Source organism: Miniopterus natalensis, chromosome 15 (assembly GCF_054644295.1).
Source record: "Miniopterus natalensis isolate mMinNat1 chromosome 15, mMinNat1.hap1, whole genome shotgun sequence".
NCBI classification, from domain to species: domain Eukaryota; kingdom Metazoa; phylum Chordata; class Mammalia; order Chiroptera; family Miniopteridae; genus Miniopterus; species Miniopterus natalensis.
In genome coordinates this window covers 10,939,034-10,965,980 of record NC_142095.1, presented here as the reverse complement: position 1 = coordinate 10,965,980, position 26,947 = coordinate 10,939,034, and the positions used below count along the sequence as shown (strand labels likewise).

General features: G+C 45.3%; 1 protein-coding gene across 1 annotated transcript in view; it reads right to left on the bottom strand.

Annotated features, from left to right (window-relative positions):
- GLB1 (galactosidase beta 1) overlaps positions 1–26,947 on the bottom strand; it is a 59,267-nt gene that overhangs the window by 12,799 nt on the left and 19,521 nt on the right. Inside the window, exons 5-13 of the mRNA XM_087824894.1 lie at positions 26,676–26,770; positions 23,036–23,216; positions 20,847–20,905; positions 19,466–19,587; positions 19,340–19,380; positions 14,982–15,094; positions 9,042–9,116; positions 6,859–6,948; positions 3,907–4,020 (exon numbers count right to left, since the gene is read on the bottom strand). Of these exons, the coding sequence (XP_087681020.1) occupies positions 3,907–4,020; positions 6,859–6,948; positions 9,042–9,116; positions 14,982–15,094; positions 19,340–19,380; positions 19,466–19,587; positions 20,847–20,905; positions 23,036–23,216; positions 26,676–26,770 (890 nt within the window). The remainder of the gene's footprint in view (positions 1–3,906; positions 4,021–6,858; positions 6,949–9,041; positions 9,117–14,981; positions 15,095–19,339; positions 19,381–19,465; positions 19,588–20,846; positions 20,906–23,035; positions 23,217–26,675; positions 26,771–26,947) is intronic.

The window sequence follows — 26,947 nt, the reverse complement described above, 5'->3', positions numbered from 1 at the left end:
ACGGCTTTCTAAACAAGAAAGTTGCCAGACAGCTGTCAGCGAGGAAAGGTGTAGACTGGTTTCCCCTGCTCTGGAATGTTTAGCTTCATGTCTATTTTTAATAGAAAGGGAATGGAGGTAGAGAAACAAGATGGCGGCGTAGGTAGCAGCTGCACCTGCTGCCTCCTGCAACCAATTACAACTAAAATACAGAACAACCATCACTCAGAACCTCCTGACATCAGGCTGAACAGAAGCCCTACAACCAGGGAACTGAAAAAGCATTGAGACTGGTAGGAGAGGTGGAGACGCAGGTGGGTTGGGGCTGAACTGTGGAGACGCAGCAGCGGGCCCACACCCAGTGCCGCGGGGTCAACCCTGGAGGACATCTTGGTGGCAGAGGTTTCCTGGAGGAGGGAGGAGGGAGGGGTCCCAGCCCCACATTGGGCCTGCATCCCAGGGCTCCAGGGCCAGGAAGAGACGTCCCCACAGCTTTGGGTAAAGGGCCCGTGGATGGACTCACTCAGACGTGTTCCCTCTGAGCCCAGCGCCGGGCAGCAGCCTGAAAGGACCCGGGACACTCGGGGAGGAACTAACCTGCCTGGAATCCGGGCGAGAGCTGGAGGGGCGGCTTCCTCCCAGGCAGAAGGGCTGGCAGAGGTCATGGCTCCTTTGGCGAGTCCTCCCCGCACACAGCCGGCAGGCAGGCGCCATGTTTGAATCGCCAGCACCTGACTCACGCCTTTGGCCCCGCCCCCTGATTCCCGGAGGCCCTGCCCCCCCCACCTGCAGGCTCATCCAGGCCATTTCTAGGGGCTTTTCTGTGCAAGCGGCCACTTGAGCCTCATGCTTAGGACTTTCCTAAAATCTCTCAAACAAGCAGCAGCTTGCCCCATACAGCTTGATAAGTGGCCCCAGACTAGCACTAGTGGCAGCCTGCATTGGTTCATAGCTTGGCCTCTCCTGGGCACCTTCAAGCCCAGCACAAGTAGCAGCCAACTACCATTTGCTGTGTAGCTCATGCTGAGTGGCCCTGGGCAAGGCACTGGCAGAGGCTGACTTTGCATCTCCTGGGAGGTCCCAGAGACAGTGCACCTGGTGGTCAGACTCAACCACACTGGATTACAACCCTACTACATCCACCAGTGACACACTCAAGGGGCACACTTGGTGAACACCAAAGCTCCACTGAAGTAAATCCTGCTCCATAAGGGTGTCTCCAGCACAGCAGCTCTTTGGCTGTAGTTGCAGCTGGTCCTCACAGACGACTGGCCTGGGGGTCAATTCCTCCCAGCGATGCCAACAGCAACCAAGGCTTAACTACAACAGGACAGTGCACACAGCCCACACAGGGGAGCACCTGGAAGGCCCAGCTCAGGAGACTGGGGAGGCTGAGCCACTGGACCCTACAGGACACCTACTATACAAAGCCACTCTACAAATTCCAGGAGACATAGCAGCTCTACCTAATACATAGAAACAAACACCTGGAAGCAGCCAAAATGCGGAGGCAAAGAAACATGTCACAAAGGAAAGAACAGACGAAATCTCCAGAAAAGGAACTAAATGAAATAGAGCCAAGCAAGCTACTAGATACAGAGTTCAGAATTATGGTTATAAGGATGCTCCAGGATATTAGTAAGACTATTAAGAAAACAAGTGAGACCATCGATGACATCATAAAGTACCAATCAGAAATGAAGGCTACACAAACTGAAATGAAGTATAATTTACAGGGGATCAACAGTAGAGTAGAGGACGCTGAGAATCAAATCAGCAATTTGGAACACGAGGAAGCAAAAAATACCCAACCAAAAGAGCAAAAGGAAAAAAGAATCCAGAAATATGAAGACAGTATAAGGAGCCTCTGGGACAACTTCAAGCAGCCCAACATTCGTATTATTGGGGTGCCAGAAGGAGAAGAAAGAGCAAGAAATTGAAAACCTGTATGAAAAAATAATGACAGAAAACTTCGCCTACCCGGGGAAAGAAATAGACTTACAAGTCTAGGAAGCACAGAAGGTCCTAAACAAGAGGAACCCACAGAGGCCCACAGCAAGACACAGCATAATTAAAATGCCAAAGGTTAAAGACAAAGAGAGAATCTTAAAAGCAGCAAGAGAAAAGCAATTAGTTACCTACAAGGGAGCACCCATACGACTGTCAGCTGATTTCTCAACAGAAACCTTGCAGGCCAGAAGGGAGTAACAAGAAATATTCAAAGTGATGAAAAACAAGGACCTACAACCAAAATTGCTCTACCCAGCAAAGCTATCATTTAGAACTGAAGGTCAGATAAAGAGGTTCTCAGACAAGGAAAAGTTAAAAGAGTTCATCACCACCAAACCAGCACTAAAGGAAATGTTGAAGGGTCTTCTTTAAGAAGAAGCTAATGAACAAAAGAATCTGACAAACTAAATAGATCCAGAGACATTGACGCATGCAACAGACGATCATATTTCAGGGGAAAGAGGGAAGGGGATGGAGGGTGGGAAGAGATTAACCAAAGAAGTTATATGCATATATGCATAACCCATGGACACAGTCAATAACGGGGTGAAGGCCTGGGGAGGGGGTGGGAGTGAGGTGGAGGGGGTCAATTGGAGGGGAAAAATGGGACACCTGTAATACTTTCAACAATAAAGATAAATTTTAAAAAAAGAAGAAAAAAAAGAAAGGGAATGGAGGCGAAACATGCCAGGGGAGGATTCCTATCACAGGAACCTCCTTGTGTTCTTCTAGCACAAAAGGCAGTCATAAAAAAATAGCTTCTAAGCACCATGCTGAGCTGAGACAAAATCAGAAAAATGGGATAAAAATCAGAGAGTTAGGTGGAGTATTCTCACCTCAAACACCTGATATGATGCATTAACCACTAAAAATATATAATAGAATGAAAGAAAACAACAGGCATTTTAGCAGCAACATATTCCTAATTTTTTAAAAGATGAGATTTAAAAAGAAATTAATGTTCCTGACCATAATTCACTAACACAATTCCTAGATTGAAATCTAAGAAACAACTGTCATCATTCTACACATAATGTCTTAGAAACTTGCTCCCACTGAAAATAAAGCCGCCAATGACAACAGAATGGAAATATTTTCATTTAAAATTTTCTGAACCAATTTTCTTGGTTAGGAAAATCTCTTCATGTGTAGAAGAGATTTGCATGTGAACATTTCAGTGTGAGGAACGGAAATCCTAACACATATCAAAGAACCAAAGTTCTTTGTGGATTTTAGCTATAATTATCATGAACAATCCTTCAGAATATAAATTTTCATAAATGAGTCACTACCCACTCTGGTACATACAAAATGGACCCTGTCCTCAAGGAGCCAAGAAGACATGGGTGACATGCGGTGGTCAGTCAGAAAGGATGGCCTTGGACTGGGGAGATCAGAAAGGTCTCCAAGAAGGTAGGGCCTTGAGCAGGGCCCTCCAGGTTACAACAGGTGAGGGGGCCCTGGCTGGTGTTGCTCAGTGGTTAGAGCGTTGGCCTGTGCACCAAAGGGTCACAGGTTCGATTCCCAGTCAAGGGCACGTACCTGGGTTGCAGGCTCCATCCCTGGCCCTGGTCAGGGGGTGCAGGAGGCAACCAATCGATGTGTTTCTCTCTCTCTCTCTCTCTCTCCCCTCCTCCCTTCGTCCTGCCCTTCCACTCTCTCTGAAAATCAATGGAAAAAATATCCTTGGGTGAGAATTAATGCCCCCCACCCCCCAAAAAATGGGTGAGGGAGTGATTCCAGGCAGGTGGAGCGTGAGTGAGGCCATGTGGGCAAATGAGGGGCACAGCTAAGGGCCAACATGAGAAGGGGCAGAGCCTGAGGTTGAAAAAGTGGGCAAAGGTCTCAAATTCCATGTCACTGGGAGAACACACATCCCCTTGCGGGGCAGACACGCAGCTCAGAGACAATTCTTACCCCATCCACAGAGACATAGGCCCGGTCGTGGACGCCCCCGAAGGGTGCCGTGAGGGGGGTGGGGTCGACGCAGTCCTCAGGAAGCACCGTTCGGTACAGCACGAACCCAAAATACTGGTTAGAAAAAGGGTGAAAGGAAAACCAGTCACTTTCACTGTTCGTTTTAAGAGAACTCAGAGGCCCTCGATCTGCGTGGCAGTAACGTTTCTGAAACCATCAGGAATGAAACGCTTCCCCGGCCTCTGGGGAAGATTCAACCTGAAAGAAGGGAGCTGGCTTCGGTGTTTAGATCATGGAGTAACCAGCACAGAAGTAAACTTCCAGGAACCCTGAAGAGCATTTCACCCAGCATCCTGCGCCACACGAGAAAACGGGGTCCTGGAACGTGTCCAGTGATGCGCCCTGAATCGCTAACGGGGATCCTATCACAGATATCACAGGTTATGTATGTTCCCTAAAAAACCAAAACAGAGGAACAAAAGGAGACAGGTAGTAACGAAGCCCAGAATGTTCGGTAAAACATTCTCCCTGTTCTTGGGCTCGATCTGCTCTAACATACAAGAGTCAATCAGAAACTGTTGAAAGTGGAGGAGTGGGGGGAACGGAGATAGTGAGCAATAGGGGTGGAACCTGCTGCTAAGTCAGAAAAGACTTCGAGGCGCTGGTATCCCTGCTCTGAAGGGAGGAGCCAAACAGTCAGCCTCAGCAGGGACAGCACCCATGGCCTTGAGTGACCCTCCTGCTGTGGACATTAGGCGAGGGTGAGCTGGACCAAAACGTAAGTGGAAAGAATCCAAATCCAAATCCTTCATGGACCAGAGACAAAGTTCCTCATTTCTAGGGCCTGGAAAGCAGGGACGTGCACCTCAGGCAAGCGGAGAGGTCATCAGGAGGAGCCAAAAAAAAAAAAAAAAAATGTTAACCCATGTTCCTGTGTCGCAGGAAAGAACTGAACTCAAGAAATCCGCTGGTGTCCCCATGGAACCTTCAAGCCTGGGATGCCTCCCTCCCACACCCCAAGTCTCCATCTGTCTCCAGCTTTATTTTCCTTTCGAGAGTAACCAAAATGGTAAGTCTTAGCTCAGAGTCTGGGGAAAACCTTGGAAAAGGCTTCCTAGAGGGGAGCAGAAGCTGTGATGTTCCCTGAAAAGGTGTTGCTGAGGCCTCCGAGGGTGGGGGTGGGGTCGCACCCCACTCCCTGCAGCCGTGCCCTCCACGGGTTTCATTGGAAATCAACATTCTGTGGCCTTGCCCCAAACCTGAAACAGCTGGGGCTCAGGGAGCCCCACCCAATATGAGGGCACCGCCTTGGGCAAAGATTAGAAAGCTGAGGGCCTGAGGAGGAACAAAGACTGTCAGTGTCTGTACATTAACCCGGAGTTCACGCCCAGGCTCCTGTCTTCTCCGACGTGCTCCACGCCCTGCCAGGTGGAGAAGGCATTTCTGTTTTATAGATGGCGACAGGCACATCCAGCCAGTGCGTGCTTGAGTGAGAGAGAGAACTCTACCCAATGTGAGTGGAAAAGTAGGGGGTGGGGGAGCTTAATTATTCATTTTATTTATCACACATCAGAGTTGTTGGATCAAAACATTCTTGTAAGATTCTACAAGTGTAAACATAGTCACTTGTAAAACATTCTTGTAAAACTTGTGAAATGTTGCAAGTGTAGGAATAGTAACTGGAGGCAAAGCGCACCAAGCTGAGATACGCTGTTGTTCTATCACCTTACTGTTCAGACACGAGTGATCGAACTTAATAAGGCAACAAAGGGACAAGCAGACCTCATGGGTCCTCTGAGGACATGTCACCTTTGTCGTGTTTGTGCCAAAAATGTTTTACTGAGTCGAATCGGTGAGGGGCCGTCTACCAAACAACTGGTCTGAACTCTTCAGAAATGTTCATGTTACGAGAGAAAGAAAGACTTAGGAACAGCTTCAGATGAAAGAAGACTGAAGAGGCATTGTCACTAAATGTAATGCATGATCATGGATTGGAAACTGGATTGAAAACAGTTAAGCTATTGGACTATAAAGGACATTATTGGAATAACCAGGGATGCTTGACTATGGAATGTATATTAGATAACTGGATCACACCGATGTCAAATTTCTTAAGTGTAATCATTATATCGTAGGCATGTAGGATAATGTCCTTCTTCTTAAAAGATACATGCCATAATACCTAGGGGTGACATATCATGATGGTGACAACTAACTCAAATGATAAAAAACAAAACAAAACAAAAAACCTAATGAGCAGTTGATGAAACACACACACAGCAAGCTAAAGCCAGTGCAGCAAATGCTAACACTGGTGAGTCATGGTGGAAGCTATATGGCTGTTGGTTGTACTATTCCTGCAACTCTTTTACATTTGAAATTTTCCAAAATAAAAAGTTGGAAAAGCTCTTAAAGATGGGGCAGTGCCTGGAAATTATACACACACACAGACAAATAAACACACACACGATGTGCCTGTTTTCTGTTTTCTTCAAAAGCCAGAAAGAGAATCTCTAAGAACCTAATCGAGTAAGGACACAGTCCTCATGCCTTTGAGCTAACTAATAACTAAATCAGTGTTCTAATTTAGTTATAACACTAAATAATGAAATTGTTGTTTCTGAGTATTAAAATAGCATTTTTTCACTAGTACCTAGTCATGAAGATTAATTAGATCAGAAGTGCACTCAATGTACAGCTGGTACAGAATTATGTTGAAACAGGTTGAACTTATTTGTGCGAGAATAAGAAATGGGGAAATATAGGAAAGATCAGCTAATGTGCAACATTAAAGCTAAAGAGAGCCTGGAAATCCACCGCTAGATTACTTGGGATCTGATTTATCTGCTCACTATTTTCGTCCCTGTGCTCAGAACAGAACACTGCAAGGCAGGGCAGAAAGCACATTTTTGCAAGTAGAAAAAAGCTAAAGCATTACCTTTGAAGGCCTACCTGTTTCACCTGGATAAATGTCAGGGGATAAAGGCTTTTTATAGGCCCCGTGGGACACAGAATGTTCAGAGATTCCTCCACTGTCTGTAACTGAAAAGAAACAAAAGCAGCATTCACACACTGTCACCCCTCCCTGGTCATCCGAGTCCAGAACACCGTTTGCAAATTATCAAAGTTATTAGTGGATTTGACCAAACCCCTAAATAAACCTAAATGGCTCAAATTCCATTCAATACTACTCCCTAGTCACCTTCCATCAACTCTAGCAGTTCTCTAACTTTTAATGAAAAATAACTGATGGTAATCTTAAAAAAGGAGTTTCAAACATACCTACTTGCAAATACAACCTCCCGTATAGAAAAGGCCCTTGAAATAAATGAAAACCAAGTAACGGTGACTGCGCCCCCTAAGTCTGTCCAGAGCACATCTTCCACATCGATAGCACTGGCCAGTTGTGTCCCTTCGCCCGACTGTCAGCTCCGTAAGGGCTGGGTCTGCACTGTGCTCACCCCCAGTGCCCAGTCCATAAGAGCTACTCAACAAATACACACATTCAACCCAAATGATTGTGTATTCTTGCAACACAGGATGCTTCTTCTGGTGCAACAACCACAACAGCTACCCAATACCGGGTGCCTAGCAAACTCCAGGGGAGTCGGAGCTCCACACACACACATTATGGAATCCTCACAACTACCCAGTGAGGCAGGCATTACTGTCCCCAAGTCAGGGACTCAGAGAAGCTCACTTGAGCAGTGGCAGGGCCAGGATTGCAGTTAGGTTTGGCTCCAAACCCAGGACTTTCCATGACGTGATACTGGTTAGGAATTTTATAAGCACTTTCCATGGTTACCTTGCTGAAGTGCAGCATCGAGGAAAAAACATCTTAAGTACAAATTCTATTCATTCAGCTACTCACATGGTCGTTTTCCCACTTGGACAATTCAACTCACGGTAAAAGGTTTTAGCCTATGTAACTATGCTCCATATAAATTTAATTCAGTTAGATGCCGACTGCTTTCTTCAATCGTATTATAGTTAACAAGGAAAAGCCGTTTCTGCGCACACAATTTTCTTGCACAGTAAAGAGAATGTGCCTTTGGTACTGAGCTAGATTTGTTTCAGCGACGTTGTACTAAACATCTGCAGTCATTTTCTGTTGTATAAAAATAAAATCCTCACAGCTCTAAACCCAACAAACGAACTTTTCCTTAAGTAGCAATAACAGTGAAGGGGTAGAAGATGCCCCCTTTCCAAGTGTGATTCACGTTTGATTAATCTAAAGAAAGATGCCTATCAGGCAGAGAGACTGGCCACGTTCTTTGTAGAACATAACACAGATCTGAGAGCAGGTGGAAAAAGTTACAAGAACTCAACCAACCATAATATCAAAGGGCTTCGCGAATGGAAAAATCGTACCATCATGTTTAGCATTTTGCTTAAAGATAAAGACTTATGATGTTATTTTAGACTATCACGATTCTTAAGAAATATGCAATTGTTCATGTTTTCTTCTTCCTTGTGAGTTGACACACGTGGGAGTTAGGGATTATAAAAGGGGAAAACCTGAAGACAGAGTTGATCAAAACAGACTGGCTTTGGCTTGCGTCACTCCTGACTATCAAATGTAACCTCTTTTCTTTTTCTGGAATGAAATGTCCTTACCTCTTATTTATGACTGATTTCTAGCTTTTCTATCTCATCTCTCATTTACCAAAAAACAACACCACTGCAGACGGTAAAAATGAGGACATGATTTTGAGATGGGAATGTCTAATTTAGGGCAAAGACCTATCAAAATGCCCGTGGCTTTGGAGAACCCCCTAAAATAAAGGTGGATTATAAAATAGAATCTCATCAGCTATAACGACAGGTGGCATGTTGTTCCTACAAAGGCTCCTGGGCCTGCTCTGGACAACCAATAATTGAACCAAACGCACTGGTATGATCTAGCAAGTGTCCCTGCTCCTGCCCACGCCCCATTTGCTCACCCAGTCAACACCACACACAGCCTCTCACCTCCCAGGTCCCCTTCCCCAGAAACATCATCTTCCCAACCAGTCTCGCAGAAAACAAATTCACAGAAAAATAATAAGCCGACTCCCCAGCATAACACTTTCACTCACGACTTCTAAATTCCATTTCTGCACTTTCAATGTTTCTGTTAGTTTTTTCTTTCTTACCTTTTTCAGCGCAACTTTTCCATACGCAAACTTCGGCGTAGATGGAGGGATAAAACCTTCTGGTACTTTTTCAAACTATAAACCAGAGTGAAAAAAAGACAGAAAAGAAAGGCAGCTGTTAAACCCTCAGAAACATATCTATACAATTCGTTTTTCCAAAGGAGGGTCAAAGACGGAAACAGCAATGCCAGTGATGTTTCCGAAAGGCAAAGGGACAAAAGACTTCCTTCCAAGACAGGATCTGTTTAAGTTTTTTACTTCTAAGTGTGTGTCTGTCTGTGTTTTCAGCTCCAGGAATCATTCAAGTAATTATAGAACAAAGACTTCAAAACAGAGCAAAAACAAGTAGACAGCAGAAAGCTGGAGTGGGGGAAAAGGAATGAGGGAGCCTGGGGTAGGACAAATCTTATTTGTAGACTAAATCTTATTGGTAAGTTAAAGTTTTGTATTAATGTTAAAATTGCCATGGTTATATAGGGGCATATTCCTACCTACTCTTATGAAACATACACTGAAGTATTTAGGGGTAAAGGGTAGTGATAGATGCAATCCTTCAAAGGTTTAAAAACACAAGTGGGGGGCAGGGGGTAAATGATGAAGGAAATGGAGCAAAATGCTGACATGGGGGAGTCTGGGTAAGGAATACACAAGTGTTTGGTGTACAATTTTTATTCTTGAAACTTTTATGCAAGTTTTAAAATTTTTTATGAAACTATTTTTAAATAAAAAGTTAAAAAATAAAATAAAAATAAAACCCTATTAAATATGTGTACACACATATTAGCATCAGAAGATGTGGGTGTAAGTCCTAGGTCTTAGAAAGGTCTATGTCCATCTGGTATCTCCAAGCAGATTGCATTATGATCTTTCAGGATCCATACCCTTCCTCCTTCCCTCCCTTCCTCTCTTTCTTTTTACCTTTTTCAAAGTAATTTTTAAAAAAGAAGATAAAAGACTGGTATAAGGAAAAGCAACAGTCTCCTGACTCACTGTTTTCTTATAGTCTTCAGAGGAAACCATTCAAAACTCCTTCAATTGTACCTATTTTTGCTTCTTTTGGTCTCTAAATAATACACTTATCTGCCATTTCTTATTAGATCCATTTTAAAAAATTATCATTGGTTTCTTCAATACATGAGAATTTAGCTCAGCTGTACTATTCCAGATATCTCCCTTTTTTGCCAACACAGTTATATCACCATTTTCAGTTCCTCTAGTGGTTACTTTGCAGATTTAAATAACATCCTATACCTTTATTTCTTAGTTCCAGGATTTAAGATTATTCTTTGTGTCCACACTTTTTTAAGACAAGGCTATTTCCATTCCTCCCTGAGCTCTCCTCCCTACTCCTGCCTCCAAAACATCAGCTACACTACTTTAAAACTGGGCTTTTTCTTCCGAGACTTTGCAGATGATCAGTTAGCTGGTTTGGTAAGTGGTATTCAAAATATTTGCTTGCATCCAAAGAGATAAAGGGATTATAAATACCCCTCTCTACAGCTCTTCCTGCCTCTTTCATTCACCAAAGACTTACAAAATGGACTGTATCTCTTCTTTAATCCATTTCTGGCATTAGTTGGGTGGTGATGGACAATATCTTTCACTAACATGGACTCCCAGGGATGATAATTTCCCACCAGGTGGTACCAGCCTGGGCTCAGTGGTGAAAGCTCCAGGCAGCCTTTGCATGCATATAACTCCTGAAGGCATGACAAAGCTCATGACATTTGCATTTGCATTTTCTAAGGTAATCTCTTTGGTGTGGGTAAACTCAGCAAGATATGGTTAACACTTTGACCTCGAGGATGAACCATAAGGCTGTAGGGCAGCATCTTTCCTCTACCCTACCCATTCCTAAGAGGGACAGTGGTGAGTTTATTTTTGTATGCTTTTGAATGAATTTAAGACCCACTTTTTTAAGAGTTTTCCATCAAAGATAAGAATCCAGCTGGCTTTTTGGAGATGGGTTATTCTGCAGAAATTAATCACATTATAGTTGAGGGCCTTGATAACTGGAGTTGATCTTGGGATTTCCTTGAGGTGGTTATCGGGGCTGGGTGGGTTGGGGACTAGGGATGCAAGAATCCTGTAGTGAATTCTTCAAAAGCTTAATGAAGTTTGAAACGTGACTCAGGACCAGTCTGCACTGGCTAACTTTTTGTTTGTTTGTTTTTAGCTTTAATGACATTAGAGTTCAGTGGGTAGACACAAGCTGTCTCTTGCAATCCATGGTGCTGGTAGAAACACAGTGTTTTATGTCAGTATTTATTTATTTATTTATTTATTTATTTATTTATTTATTTGTTAATCCTTACTGGAGGATATTTTTTTCCACTGATTTTTTTAGAGAGAGTGGAAGGAAGGAGGAGAGACACAGAGAGAGAAACATTGATGTGAGAGAGACACATCAATTGGTTGCCTCCTGCTCATGCCAAGATTGGGGCTGGATTTGGAGCCTGCAACCAAGGCACATGCCCTTGACTGGAATCAACCCCTCAACCCCTCAGTCCCAGGGCCGACACTCTAACCACTGAGCAAACTGGCTAGGCACAAATGTCACTCTTTAAAGCATCACCTGTGTCTTTGTGGCCCTTGTCTTTTTGTTTCCTACAGACTTGGCTTTTCTAGTCTGTCTTCCAGAATGATTTCTCTAAAGGGCTCATCTGGTCAGGAAGCCACCTATGACTTGGCCTCCTGTTTCCCTCAAGCCTCATCTTTCCATTCTCCCCTTCTCGTATGTGACCCTCTGGCCTTAAATGGGACAGTGCTGTTTCTATCTCCTGGCTTTGCACATGCTGTTCCCTCTGCCTTTATCCATCTAGAAAACAAGGACACACTTCCACTGCTGACCCCAGAATCTGAGCCTGTCCTAATGACTTCTTTCTGGAGCTTCTCACTCTTAAGTGAGGTGCCTGCTGGAGAGATACTTGCACCTGGATGTCACCAGAGGCACCTTACGCTGAACAAGCCCAGATTGAATTTGCCTCCCTTCCCCATTCCCAGCCTGTGCTTTCTCTGCAGTCCTTTTAGTTGCTGACCCCGACACCCATCCCATTATCCAGTGAAGGTTGTAACCCGGACAAATCAACGACCCCTCATTCTTTCCATCTGCATTGTCAGTTGCCAAATGTGCCAATTTTCCTTTCTAAAAAAATATAATTCTAATCTTCACCTGAGGATATGTTTTTTACTGGTTTTTAGAGAGAGAGAAGCGGGGGAGAGAGAAAGAAACATCAATGTGAGAGAGAAACATTGATTGGTTGCCTCCCATACCCGTCCCAACTGGGGATCAAACCCAAAATCTAGGTATGTGCCCTAACTGGGGATTGAACCCACAACCTTTTTTGTGTATCTGAACAACCAGGCCACCTGGCTGGGGCCACACCAACATTTAAATGTAAAATATGAAATCAAAGATTTGAAGCGCCCCAAGAGAATTTATTTACCTACTAGAGTGGGGAGGTACCCATTAGCTAGTCTGAACACATCCAGTTCCCATTGCCTTCGCAGCCACAATCCCCTTCACCTAAATGGCTGCAAAACCTTCTCATTGGTTTTCCTTTTCTACTCTTGCTCTGCCTCCCAGAGTCTAGTCTCAACATTACAACCTGAGTAACCCTTAACTGCTCTGCTCAGCTCTATGACTTCCCATTTCATTCAGAGTAAAAGCCAAAGTCTCAGAATGGCCTGTAAGGCCCTACAGGGTCAGTTCCCCATTATCTCTCTGACTTCACCTCCTACAAAAAAGACTTTAGGGCAAAAAGCATTATTAGAGATAGAGGATTAACACATAAGGATGCTCTTTAGCATCCTTAAATTCTCAATTTGCATACCTAATAAGGTGACCTCAAAAAATGACAGGACTACAAGACTATAAAGAAAAATACATACACAAGTCAATAAATAATAGAATTGACAAAAAATTAGGAAAGATAACAAAAATATCAATAGCCCCATTGATAAGCTTAATCTAATGAACATGTATATAGATTATATCCAATAGGTATAAAACCTATGTTCTTTTCAAAAACACATGGAACTGATTAGTGTTTCTCTCTCTCCCCCTCCCTTCCTCTCTCTCCAAAAATCAATAAACTATATATATATAAAAAGAGAATATAGAATATTTGTTCACATTGGTACAGGGTGGGGCAAAATTAGGTTTACAGCTGTGTGTGTGAGAAACAGTTTATTCTTGTATTATTATTTATTAATTATTATATTATTTTTTTATACAAACAACTGTAAACCTACTTTTGCCCCACCCTGTATATGCCAGGACCTAAGATTAGGTTCAAAGAATTTTAAGGGATTGATATCATACAGACTACATTCTCTAAACAGATGCAAATATGTCAGAAACCAATAAACTAGACAAATACTTATGTTTAATAACTGAAAAACCCACTTCTGCACATTTCAACGGTCAAAGAGAAATCTAAGCATGTTTAGAAGCAGGCTCTAATACATATATTAGATATTAAAACTTATGAGATGGAGCTAAAGAAGTACTTGAAAGAAATGTATAACCTTGAGTATTTATATTAGAAAAAAGACTGGACTTAAACATCTAAGCTTCAAATAAAAGGAGGAAATACTAAAGATAGGAACAGAAAGCTCTGAAAGAGAACAGATGTGACAGAGAGCTTGGGAGTCATCACTACAAGTTCTGCAGTGATCAAATCCACAACAAAAAATGACATGGGGAAATTTTTAAAAAAGTATTTTAGTATGTCTTTATTGATTTCAGAGAGAGGAAGGGAGAGGGAGAGAGAGATAGAAACATCAATGATGAGAAAGTCACTGATTGGCTGCCTCCTGCACGCCTGCAACCCGGGCACGTGCCCTGACCAGGAATGAACCGCAATCTCCTGGATCATAGGTTGACGCTCAACCACTGAGCCATGCTGGCCGGGCAAGCAACTTTTAACAACACATTTGCAATTTTAGATGAAATACACAAATTCTTAGATAAGAACAGATCATATTTTTTGATATGTTTAATGCATTTCATAATATAGATTTTTAACACTTAGGCTTAAATGGAGACAGCGGCATACTGAAACAAACAAACAAAGTCCATACCATTTATAGGCAGAAAAACCTGTTTTTTAACTTCAAAACTCAGGTGACTGAGCAGAAAAACTGTGGTTTTTTTTAACCCACAGAAGAGACAGGAAACCCCACCTGGGTGCTTTAAATGCCTCAAAAGGTCACAGCATTAGCAGGACTAAGCAGTTCAGGTGCAGGCCAGAGCACGCACTGCCCCAGATAGAAAGAGGAGGCATTGCTGACAGCTCACATCTGCACCTTGCCCCACTGCCCTCGGATTTTCTCTCCTACACGTTTTAGCTACTTATATAGACACACATTTTCTTACCTTTTTTTTTTAAATCCTCACCTGAGGATATTTTTTCCATTGCTTTTCAGAGAGAGTGGAAGGGAGAGAGAGAGAGAGAAACATCAATGCGAGAGGGATGCATCAATTGGTTGGCTCCCCAACCCGCATTGGGGATCAAGCCTGCAACCAAGGTATCTGCTCTTGACCAGAATCGAACCCAGGACCCTACAATCTGCAGGCTGGCACTCTAACCACTGAGCGAAACCAGCTAGGGCACATTTTCTTACCTTTAGTATAAATAATAGTAATGGCTACTACTTACTGGACCACAGGAGCCTTACCGAGGTTCTTTTTCATCCTTACAACACAACCAGGTGCTAATGGTCCGGTTTTACCAATGAGTAGGCTAGTGGATTAACTGGTTCACAGAATCACTCTTCATCAGGTCGCCGCCAAGCCTCAAGGCCAAGTCTACCTGATGCCTCCCTTCATGTGTCCTTTGAAACCCAGAGGCTCTAGGAAGTCATCTACAGAGCACAGTGAGTCCAAGGCAGGCTCTGTCCAAGACCAGCCCACTGCAGTCCGTACAAAGCACCCACCTTCCGAATAACATCTCGCACAGCAAAGTACTTCTCCGTGAGGTCCCCTGCCTCAGTCAGTGGGGCGTCATAGTCATAGCTGGTGGGCTGTGCTTGGTAGGGCATGTTGGCCCCTAGAAGACAAAAAACGTGCCACTAGTTACTACTGGAGGCCCTTGCTTGGGACAAGTTCTTTGGGATTCATGGGCTCAGCAGTACGGAGGGAGGAAATAAAGGACACATTTGAATAGATTGTTAAGAGAGGTGCAGAGAAATTAGTTTCTTCCTGCCAAGCATCTTGGAGTCTACAGAGCACTCTCCTCATCTACTCTCAGCAGAGCTCACAGTTGTGACCCCAGCAGATCTCAGGGCCAAGGGACAAGCAGAAAATCTGGAACGCTCTACAAAACTTGCTCAGCACAACCAGGCATTGCAGGACTGATGGCATGACCTGCACCTCTGACTGCTCACCCTGCGATCTTTTTCATGACCTCGAACTGTGTGGTGGAGACTCAGGTGACTTGGCCAAGGACCAGTAGAAAACAACCGAAGGTTATCAGACCAAACAAAGTGGGCGATGGCTACACCCAATGAACCCTTAGAGATTTGAATGTAACCATAAGGCCTTTGCAAAGACTAGAGAGGATGCTGTGGTGTGCCTCTCCCATCCCCCTTCAGGACTAAGGCACTCACTTGTTCCCCCAGCTGCTGGGACTGTTGGCTGCTGCTGGCTCTCAGATATGTCCCTCTCTGGTCATTGGCCTCTGCTGGGCTGCCTTGCTTACAGTTACAACCCTCCCAGGATAGCCCATATCCAACAATCAGCCGACATGGGGATATAAAAGCTCAGTCCCTTTGCCTCAGAGGGCCATCCCAGCTCCATCCAGAGCTCCCCCTAGAAGCGGCGGAGCCACCTGTGAAACCGCATCACAGCCTAGCATTGCCCTCTGCTCAGTCCTGCCTCCTACACTCTCTCCTAGGTGTCTGCATGCTTCTGAAAGCGCAACCCAATCAAATTTCTGCTGGGTAATCTCGGAGTCTGTTTCCCTGGAAACATAACCCACAAGAGAGCAATAAATAATGCTGTGCATGCACAAAGACTAGAGAAGCAAAGGGTCTTGTAATTATTGCTGAGGGGGCAGAGTCTAGAACAGAGGCCCCCAACCTTGTCACACACGATGTCCACACGTAGGAGACTGTGTAACATTGGGCCATGACCACATGCCAGTGCTCAGAGAATTCACCCAAGCATGAGAGTCACACGGAGAGCTTGTTAAAACAGATTTCTAAACCCAGCCTGAGGTTCTGATTCGGAAGGTCTGCGGTGGGACCCGAGACTGGGCATTTCTGACAGGCTCCCAGGTGACAGGGATGCTGCTGCCCTCTGTGGGCCAGCCAGGGTCTGTGCCTCCCTTTTCTACTCCAGAGAGCATTTTGCAATGGAAGTGTGTGAGAATAAACTTATTTTAGAATAATCTTATATCCAACCTAAGCATTAAGTAAATGAGGCCCCAAATCTGAGAGTTCACGTATGATTTAGTAACAAATTCCTTCAAATGGTCCCACAGCTCACAAATGACGGATCCACCCTGGGTGATCCTACTGTGGTAGAGTTGACACAAGCCAGGCCAAAAGGTCTTCGTTAGCTCTCTGCACAGAATCTGCATTTGCAAATACCTAAGCCAGCTGAATCGATCCCATATTACTTTCCCCTCATTTCTCATGAACCAGAGACAGCTGCCTGCCAACGGGTCTGCCCACCTCTGGGGATACAAACGACAAAACACGTCCTTTGCCGTGAGAAGCAATGAAAAAGAAAAACCACATCCCTTTTCGCAAGGAGCTCACCTTCTCCCCCGTGGTCCCTTCTCTAGTTCTAAAGTGGCAGTGGCTGGGCTGCCCGCGTTTCTTGCGTATAGCTCTCGCTGCACAGCAGACAACGCGTGCACCCTTGAAGCAGGTGTGGCCTCATTGACCCGAGCGGCCCCCGCATCTCCCCCGGCCCCAGCCAGGTCGGAGGAGGAGCCCTATCAGCTGCCTGTCGAGCTGGGTTGAACAAGTGTGCCTTCTGGAAGAAGCTTTACAGGCCCAGGGAGCCCAGGCTGGGAAGCTGGCCAGTGGGTTAAAGGATGGACTGGCAAAGGAAGGCTTTCTCTATTTCTACCGGCGGAATCTTTCTCCAGATGTTTCCAGACCACCAGTGGGTCATAGAGAAACGGTGCTAACTCAAGCCTCTTCTCCATGTCAGGGAGTGTGAGGTGGGAAGGCAAAGGAACAGCAAGAGTTGCCAGTCTTCAGGTCTCCATGTGGCCTGAGACGTTATAGGACAGCCTGGAGCCCACAGGAGCCCCTCACACAGATGGGGACACGCAAGGGCACAGAGTGTGGTACACATACTTGATGTATTTTCTCACAGCTCTCCTCTCGGAAGCTGGCCTGAAGGACAGCCGCTGAGGAGCAGACTGGCTCTTCCTCACGTCCTCAAAGAGGCAGGCCACACGGCAGATCAGAGAGGCCTGGCATTCACAAGTAGGGCTGGTTTGGGGGCTGGCGCAGGGGCTTCAGGCTGCAAGGGGTTATTCCAAGGGCAGTGACTAGCTTTCCAAGACCTGAGTTTGAATCCAGGATCTACCCCCTGCAAGCTGAGTGGGAAACAGGTGGACTTGTTTCGTACCCTGCTTTTCTTATCTGTAAAGTGGGTTGGTAATCGTAGCCTAGATGACATGGCTATGAGGATTAAATTAGAAAACAGGTGGAAAAGAGGCTCTTATTAATTATGGCAGGGTAAGGAGCAAGGGAGAGGTAGTTTCCATATTATCTAATTTAAAAAACACACCTGTATTGTTTTAAGTAGAACAGTTCGATATTTAAAAATTCTATCATGAATAGCAAAATTCCCACATATGTCAGTCTTTATTCCTGGATTGGATGATTGGTCTGAATTCCATGAATAAAAGCTGGGTGGAATGCCTAGCTACTGAATGAAAAAGGCATCCCAAAGTCTTAATTGTTTCTAATGAGAAGATAGAGACACACAAAGATGGTCTAAAACTTCAATTACTAACCTTGGACATTATTATCTTTCAACCATTGACATTTGAGTTTTGCTGTATCTCCATTTCTTGGCTCTAACAATAGTAATAACATTAATAATACTTGGAAGCTAAGCCTTCTTCTAGCCCGCCCCACCCTGCACAAAAGACAGCAATTCTAAGAAGAAAGTTCGTTAAGAGCAGAGAGTATACAATCAGAGATCTTAGGAGATTTAGGTCCAAACTAACCCTTCCAAACTCAACAGCAGGGCATCCTTTACGTTTCAGAGAGAAAAATACAGCTATATGGAGAGGTGGGAAATGAGGCTTAGAGAAAGGCCAGCAGAGCATGGTATGTCTTTGTAAAAAATTAATGGCAATGAAGAGAATTTTGTCATAATTTTTTCTACAAAGAAAAAGGAACATATAGAAATGTAAAATGGTTCAGCCACTTGGAAAACACTATTGTAACTCAATATAGAGTGACAATGTGACCCGGCAATTCCGCTCTTAGGTATACACCCAAAAAACCCAAAATGGATTCAAACAAATACTTACACATTAATATTCATACACTGTTCAGAATAGCCAAAAAGTGGAAACAACCCAAATATCCATCAGTTGATGAGTGAATAAACAACATGTTGTACATCCATACACTGGAGTATTACTCAGCAGTAAAAAAGAATGAAGTACTGAAACGTGCTATCATAGGGATGAACCTTGAAAAGATTATGGTAAATGAAAGAAGTCAAACACAAAAGAGCATATATTGTATGATTCTACTTATATGAAATGTCCAGAATAAACAAAACCATATATAGAGAGTAAACCAGTGGTTGCCAGGAGCTGGGAGGAGGGAGAGTGGGGAATTTCTTGGGTATGGGTTTCTTTGTGAAGTGATAAAAGTGTTCTGGAATTAGATGGTAGTAATGGTTGCACAACTTTGTGATATACTAAATACCACTGAATTGTACACTTTAAAATCATGTATTTTATGGTATGTGAATTATACTTCCACAAAACAAAATGTTAAAAAAAGAAAAAAGAAAAAAGACCATAGCAGAACATAAATGCACAAGTGAGCTATAGCCAGAGACTATGTGAGGCCTGCCTAGCCAGCCTGATTTAAAACAATAAGGTTCCTAAACACACAATTTATGACCCTTAAATTTTTTAAAAAAGAAAAATAATTTCTTAAATTATATAGGCAATTCTTATATATTAGAAAATATAGGAGAAGACAAACAAAAATAAAAAATAAAAATTGTCTATAGCCCCCCCCAAATCAAGCACCAGAAAGATTTTAGCATAAGCGTCTACAAACAGATGTCAAATTGTTCTTACCATTCCAATAAGCAAAATTGGTCCCACCTATAAACATGTACCTACAAGAAAACAAGAGAACAGACAGTACTTCATGGGGAGCCACAGATGTGGAGGGATGCCTCCCCTCCAGGAATTAACACTCACAAGTTCACATTCGCCCCTTGGGCAAGTATATCCTGGAGGGAGGACACTACCGCTTCAGTCTTCACTGTTGAATGAGGTTGGCCCCAATGGTCTAACCAGCCGGTATAGAACTCAGAATTGATCTAAAAAGAGAAAGAGACGTGGGGCTTAGGATAGAGTTAGCTATGACTTTGAAGTGCTGGGGCTATCGCCCTGTAACTATCACCCTAGGTTCCCCAACGAGGGACAGGTGGAAAGGAGAGTTGACATAGGCTGCTTAACCCCAAGCTGGGAGGCCAATGAGGACTTCTGGTAACACCACTGCCCAGACTCAGTCTCAGGCACTGATAATATGGTATTCCTAAAAAGTTATACTGCATCAATTTTTTTTTAACCAATCTCCAATTTAAATATAGTAGGAAAGTTTGTTGGGCAAAGGATCAGATGGCAAAATATTGTTATAATAAAATCAACTCCAAATTGACCCTTTGGTTTTTAGATCTCAAGTTGACTTAGAGTGAGGTCAATTTGTGCAAGCATTCTGCAAAGCAGGCCCCAAGCCCATCATGTTTCTCTTGGGCATTACCCTGCCAAGCCCTTGGTCTAGAAAATGAAAAAGAAATCTGGAGTTGTTCTGGGGTCTCCTCATCTCAGGAAATAGCTCCACCCAAAGTCTTTGAGTACAGGTTCTGCACTGCTCACGAAGCAGAGGCCAGATTCAGAAAAGGTTGTTTGTACAAAGGTCTGTATGCAGGCGGAGCAGCCTGACCTGCTGCAGAGAAGGCACAGGACATAAGCCCTTAAACTTGGCCAAGTCCCAATAAATAGTGTGGAGAAGGAAAGAGCAGAGTGCTGGGCTGATGGAGTATATACACCGGCATCCCAATGCCACCTGGTTGCCTGTCAGAAATGCAGAATCTCTGGCCCTACCCCAGCCCCACTAGGTCAAAGTTTGCATCTTAACAAGATTCCTATGTGATGCATAAGCACGTTAAAGATGGAAACACAGACCTGAACTCAGATCCTGGCCCTGCAACTCTCCAGCTGTCCAACCCTGGGCAAGTGACATGTCCTCTGAGCCTTACTGAAAATGGGACAGTAATACTACTTATGAGAGTTGCCATGAGGATCAAATGAGATGAAGTAGGCAAGAACACGAGCCTGGTGCATGGCAGAACATTCACGTTAGTTCCCATTCTGTCCCACTCCAGGGCAGGGCCTCTGTTTCAAGCAGGAGCATTGCTGCTGCTGTCACTCGCGTCCAGAGGGCTATGTCCCCACAATCCCAGAGTCAGAAAAGCCATGGATTTGCTCCCACCCACCTACAGCATGTAACCTCTCTCCCAACAACTGTAATGAAGTTCGTACGAGCAGTCTCCCCACACTTACACCGGGTTCTTACCAAGGGTCCTCTGGGTTCATACTTCCTCTGGATTAGGAAAGCATTGGTGATGTTGGCACCTGAGCACGACCAGAGGGAGAAGAAAGATCAGTTGTGGGAATGACAAGACATTAAATAAAAAGAGCCCTTTGCAAGACTTGAACCTGAGGTCCCAGCACTTCCCCATGCTCCCGTGGGCCTGGAACACCTCCAAGATAGCTCCAGGCTGCACTCATACCCACGGATGTGTGGGGACCACAAAACGTTGCTTCCTCTATGAACAGGCCTCCATGGTCTTTCCTGACTCTATCACCTCAGGAGTTCACCTCACAGGCTTGTCTTCTCCACCTGTGTCTCCTCACAGCCTGGACATGTCTTGTGCGAGTCTCTTCACACGGACATCTGGTTGACCCAGATGCTCCCTACGGGATGGGCCTGCTCTGAAGATACTTCCTTGTAGCCTCCAGTGCCACACACAATAATAGTGCCACAAACATCTGCCAATTAATTAACGAGTCGAAGAGATGACTGTGCTCTAACTGTGTCTATCCCTAAATAATGGAGTCTCCTCTGAATTTTAATTGGTACATTATCAGCTACTTGCTCTCCATTTGTCCTTCTGAAATATTCCTTAGGATGCCTGTGTCTTGTCTTCCCTTGCCTTCTCTTCTCCCTTCTCCTCTAAAAAAGAGACTTTCTCCACAGAGAGGTCATGGCTACCTTACATCAGTGAACGAATGAGCATGGATAATGTCTCTCCAACAAGAGCAGAGGACACCCTGCTCCCAAACTTCATGCTCCAGTTCCCACAGCAGGTGTCCTGGAGTGGAAGGGGCACCAGCCAAGACCTCCACATTGCCCCTTGCTCTTGGATGGGCCTTGGCTCCTCTGTAAGGCCAGGTTTCAGGAGAGAAGGTGCTGATCAAGAAAGAGTATAATCTCATTTACCTTATGACTGTAAATTTCTCACTAGTAAGCATTAGGTGGCATTCAGACCTTTAGTTTCTCTTCTCATGAGCCTCCTTCCCTGATATGACCCTCAGGCAATGCCCCCACTCCCACATGAATGAAGCTGCCACCAGCCCATCTGCCCCAGGCACACCGGCCTTGCAGTGGTCTGTCATCCCACAGGTAGCAAACGTGCTGAGATCCCACCTACAAATAACGCTTACAACACACTCGTGATAATCTTCCATTTGTCCCTCCCAACAGAAAACACTGTGCTTTTTTCATCACCGTGTTGGGGGGTGTGACAGAGCGGGAGGAAACCAGCAGGCCACTTCCTGTGCAGCTCTCCGTAGATGAGTTATCTCATCACGAAGAGCCCCGAGCAGGGTAGCATGTTTCTAGAAACACTCAGTTCACTTAAAGCCCATTCTTCTTTTTTGATAATGTAGAAGAAGCTCTTTAAAAATGCAATTACCTCCTTCTCGGGAGAACCTAAGTGTTGAACGTGCATCGTGCGTGGACCTTGGACGTCACATTTAGCTGTCATGTCCGTTATAAAAGCTGCTCTCAACCTAAACAAAGACTCTCTCCATTCCTGCCAGAAGTTTATTATATTCAGAAACATTCTAGTCTGTTGTCCTCCCCACCAACCCCGGATTTTCATTTGTGGAACCTCTGCAGCTTACAGGGCACTCACGAGTCGGGCAAGTCGAGTTCTGTAGCATCTACCAAACCACCTCCGGCCCATGACCGTTCACAGTGTGAGGAGTTATGCAGAAAGGTAATGAGAGTGTAAGGTAAATTCCTGCATTCCAGGGCCGACAAGCCAACCCCCCCCCCCCCCCCCCAGCCAGTGGCTGACCTCAGAGCTCACTATGGCCACAATAGAGCCCCAAGCATTCAGCCACGAATGGGGGGGGGGGGGGAGAACACAGAGAACAGAGAAGAGCAGTGTGTCCCAGCCAGAGCCTGAAAGGCGACTGCCTCGGGGTAGAGCTTCTCACAGCTGGAATAGCTGCTGGAGAGAATAGTGCTCCAGGTTCCAGGCTATGTCTGCCAGCACTGAAAACAGAGCCCCCGTCCTAAAGACCAAATCAGCTGAAAAAACGTAATCTCAGCAACTCAATAAAGAAAAATGCGAGGAATCTCATTCAATAGGCCCATGCCACTTAGCACAGCAGCTGCCCAGAGCTATCGGCTGAGTCAAAAGCCCAAGCCCCCATGCACGGCCTTGGCTGTGTTTCCTGTTCCTACAAACCAACCTGGTCCAAAGTCCACGGTGGCATACAGCCCCTGCAGCACCCCGCAATCCATAAGTTTCTCCGCTTCGCCATCGGTGGTGAACAGAACCACGTCGTTACCCAGGTAGTAGTGGAAACGCTTCTGCAGGAAACGCAAGTAGTCATAGTCGCAGGCAAAGTAGCTGCCATATTCATTTTCAACCTGCAAATTATAAAAAGAGGAGGGTGGGCGAAAAACCTGAGATTCCATTGTAGTCATTCGAATGCCAAAAATATCCCCTACTCTAAGTCCTCAAAATTCATTTTCCAAAAAGGCAACTCAGTATAAAAATTTACCTCCCTGCTTAGAAATAAGAAAAAGAAAACAGAAATCACCATGCTAGTTTTCGGATTATAGTGATGTTCTACACTGTTTTTTTAAAAAAATGTGTCTTTATTAATTTCAGAGAGAGGAAGGAAGAGGGAGGGAGAGAGAGAGAAACATCAATGGTGAGAGAGGGTCACTGATCGGCTGCCTCCTGCACGCCCCCGACTGGGGACCGAGCCGGCAACTCAGGCATGTGCCCTGACCGGGAATCGAACCATGACCTCCTGGATCCTAGGTCAGTGCTCAACTGCTCAGCCTCGCCAGCCACGCTGATGTTCTACACTATTATAGAAAATACTCAACTGTTACTGTACTGCATTAGCAGCCATAGGCAATCAATGAGTGAATGGGCGTGGCTGTGTTCCAATGGGCCTTTATTTTCAAAAACAGGCAGCGGGCCAGTTGGCTCATGGGCCATCGTCTGGCCCTGGTTCGAGAGTAACTATCTCATCCTGCAAGCTGCTTAGTGAAGCAACAAAGCCCTGTGGACTTTTAAAGCAGTTGATCTTCCACAGCAACAGGTAGAAGCAGGGCTGTTACCTCATGATGAATATTCCATACACCAGATGAATCAAAGCTGTAGGTGGAAGGTCCTACTCCTAATAATTGTCACCTGGGATATTATTAACAGGTGTTCGTGGCTTTCCTTATTCTGGGTGTGGTCTTGGTATGAACTGAGATAAACGTCCCCGTGGGCAAACCTGTTCAGATGACGCTGGTTTAGCTAATTCCTCCGAGGAGGGTATTTACGTCTATGGCTGAATCATAAGGATGAATCAAGGTCCAGTTTGGGCTTCCTATAGCTGTCAGACAAGAGTGTCTGAGCCTTCTGGTATGAATCATGTCTGCCCTGCCTACAGACACAGCTCCTTGGTGGCCTTTTCAAACTCTCCGGGCACCCAGAGAAAGCACCAGCATCGCGAACTGAGTCAGCTCATCCCTACGCCCCCTTGGCCTGAATTAGGACAGAGATAGAAATCAGCTTTCAGAGAAACTTCCACAGTGAAACACTGGCTACCGATGCCAGGCTCTTTCTTATCTAACCCAGCCGCCTCTACTCAATACCAGAACCACTCCGTAGGCGGGCGACGTGTGCACAGGTGGGATGTGACCTCCTGGCTGCCAGGAAGAGGTGTGGGGAGCCGAAGAGACCAGAGATACACCTGGGCAGGGACGAAAGTCGATAAACTTCCTCAAATGCTTCACAAACGGAGGCGCTCACCAAGGCTCCTAAGAGCCAAGTGGACACCGATGAAGTCAACTGGGAAGGACGGCTTTCGAACAGAGGGGCCCCTATGGGGACTCTCAGAGGACAAGAGGGCAGCCAAGAATCTGGTGTGGAAAGAATTTTTAATGATATGAAATAATGCTTATGAAATAACAATGAAGTAAAAAAAAAATTCAGATAGGAAACTGTCCACACAGTATGAACTGAAGGTAAAAAGAAATTTTTAAAGGCATTGAAAAAAAATTTTAGGAAATCTCCCCCAAAATGTAAAGGGCTTTGCTTCTGGCTCCTGATGTTTAAGTGACAATTATGGGGGGTTGCTTTCTTATGTTTTCCTGTGTTGCCCAACATAATGTACTTGTTCATTCAGTGATAGAGGGAAGAAACGGATTAGGTGGGATTCAAGCAGGTGGAGATGTGAGAGGGAGAGGAGGGGAAGGAAGCCGAGTCCCCTGGTAGGACCCACATTCGAGTTCAAGTCACCTGAGGTTGCCAGAGATGGACCTTAAGAAAAGCACCCAAGCCAGTCAGCTTCGCTCCCCTCTGCGGAGTTCACATTTGATTACATCTTTCATGACATCTCAATAACCAAAAGGCACAGAAAAGTTGTGAGCAGAAATTGAAAGCGATTTAGGGAGAAGCAGGGACTTGCCCCGAAAACGAGGGAAACTAAAGTAAACCTGAGATCGATTAGAAAGGAAGACGACCCAGCCGAGCAAAGATACACCCGACTTTCAGACAAAAATCTTCATCCAGGAAAATGGGCTCCTAAAGGCTCAGCCAGCACAGACTCAGGGTGGATGGAGGGCAGCAGCCTGGCCTCTGTCCACTGGGCATCAGAGTGGACACGCTGGCCAGCTCAGACCCCTCACTGCTCGTTCAGCCTCCACCTGACGGGCGAGGGAATGGCCATGCTCCCCCACAACGGCCATCCCTGCAAACTGGCCACAGTTCAGAAGGAAATCTGGCCCATGCTGCCCAAGCAAGCGCCACACTGCGCCTGGGCGCTGTTTCAGGCCCAGCTACTTTGACATAACTGTCCGTTTCTTTTTATTTACTTTCTTTTTCCCCCCATCACCAAATATCTTCCCTATACCTACTTCGCCTCCACCCACCTCACTCGCCCCTGCAATCTGACATAACTATTCTTTTTATAAAGAGCATAACTATTCTTTTCAATATGACCAATGAACACGGTTTGACGTTTTAAGCAAGTTCACAAACATCTAAAATCCTTGCAGGTCAAGTCCTGATTTTTCACGTGGAAAATACTTGCCACACGATATACCCCACAAAATACCAGTCTTTGCAGAGTGAAAAACGGGTGGAAGGAGAGTAGGAGGCAGGAAGCGGGAGAGGAAACATAATGGTCCCAATGCCCCTCATCTTTTTATGCCAGCGTGACTGACCGCCCAAGCAGGGCAGACACAAAGCGGTTGGGTCCATGCCACATCCTTGCAGCCAGAAAGCAATATGGGACGAGAGAAAGAGACAGGCTACGGGATCAGCGGACCTAGGGGACTATGCTGATTCTAACACCTGCCAGCTCGGTGACCTTGGCCAAGTCACTTAATCTCTTTGAAATTCTTCATTTAAAAGAGAAAGTGGTTTGAATAATTGAATAGCATTGGCAAAGCATCCAGGGCAGAGTCTGGTACATGGCAGGCATTCAAAAATGGGAATACCTGCCTGGCCAGCATGGCTCAGCTGCTGAGCATCCACCTACGATCTAGGAGATCATCAAGGCTCGATTCCCGGTCAGGGCCCATGCCCGGGTTGCAGGCTCCATCCCCAGCAGGGGGCCTGCAGGAGGCAGCGGATCAATGACTCTCTCATCACTGATGTTTCTATCTCTCCCTCTCCCTTCCTCTCTCTGAAATCAATGAAAACATATTTTAAAAAAATGGGAATACCTCCCCAAAATGCAATTTAAATGAAAGCGCCATCGGTGGTATCGCCTCTTAGAGAAACAGCCTTAGGAAGCTCAGGTCTGCGTTCCTCCTATATACGCCGTGACTGGATGGAAGCCTTGCCCACCACCAGCCCATGCTCATCTCCATGGTTACCTGCACAGTGATAATCGGCCCTCCATTCTGATACAGGAGAGGCTTCATCTTGGGCAGAATGACTCCCAACCACTTGTCCACAGCTGCAAGGTAATCTGGAAAACAAGGCAGGGCTAGCACCGTCACACACCTTTTAGTACCAATAGACACAACACAGCCTTAATACCCTGGGGCCGCCAGCAGAGATCAGGATATACTGGATCCAACGACTACCTTCTGAAACGTGGCAGCTACGTGCACTAAGAGTCAGATACAAGTTGTCCTGCAAGGAG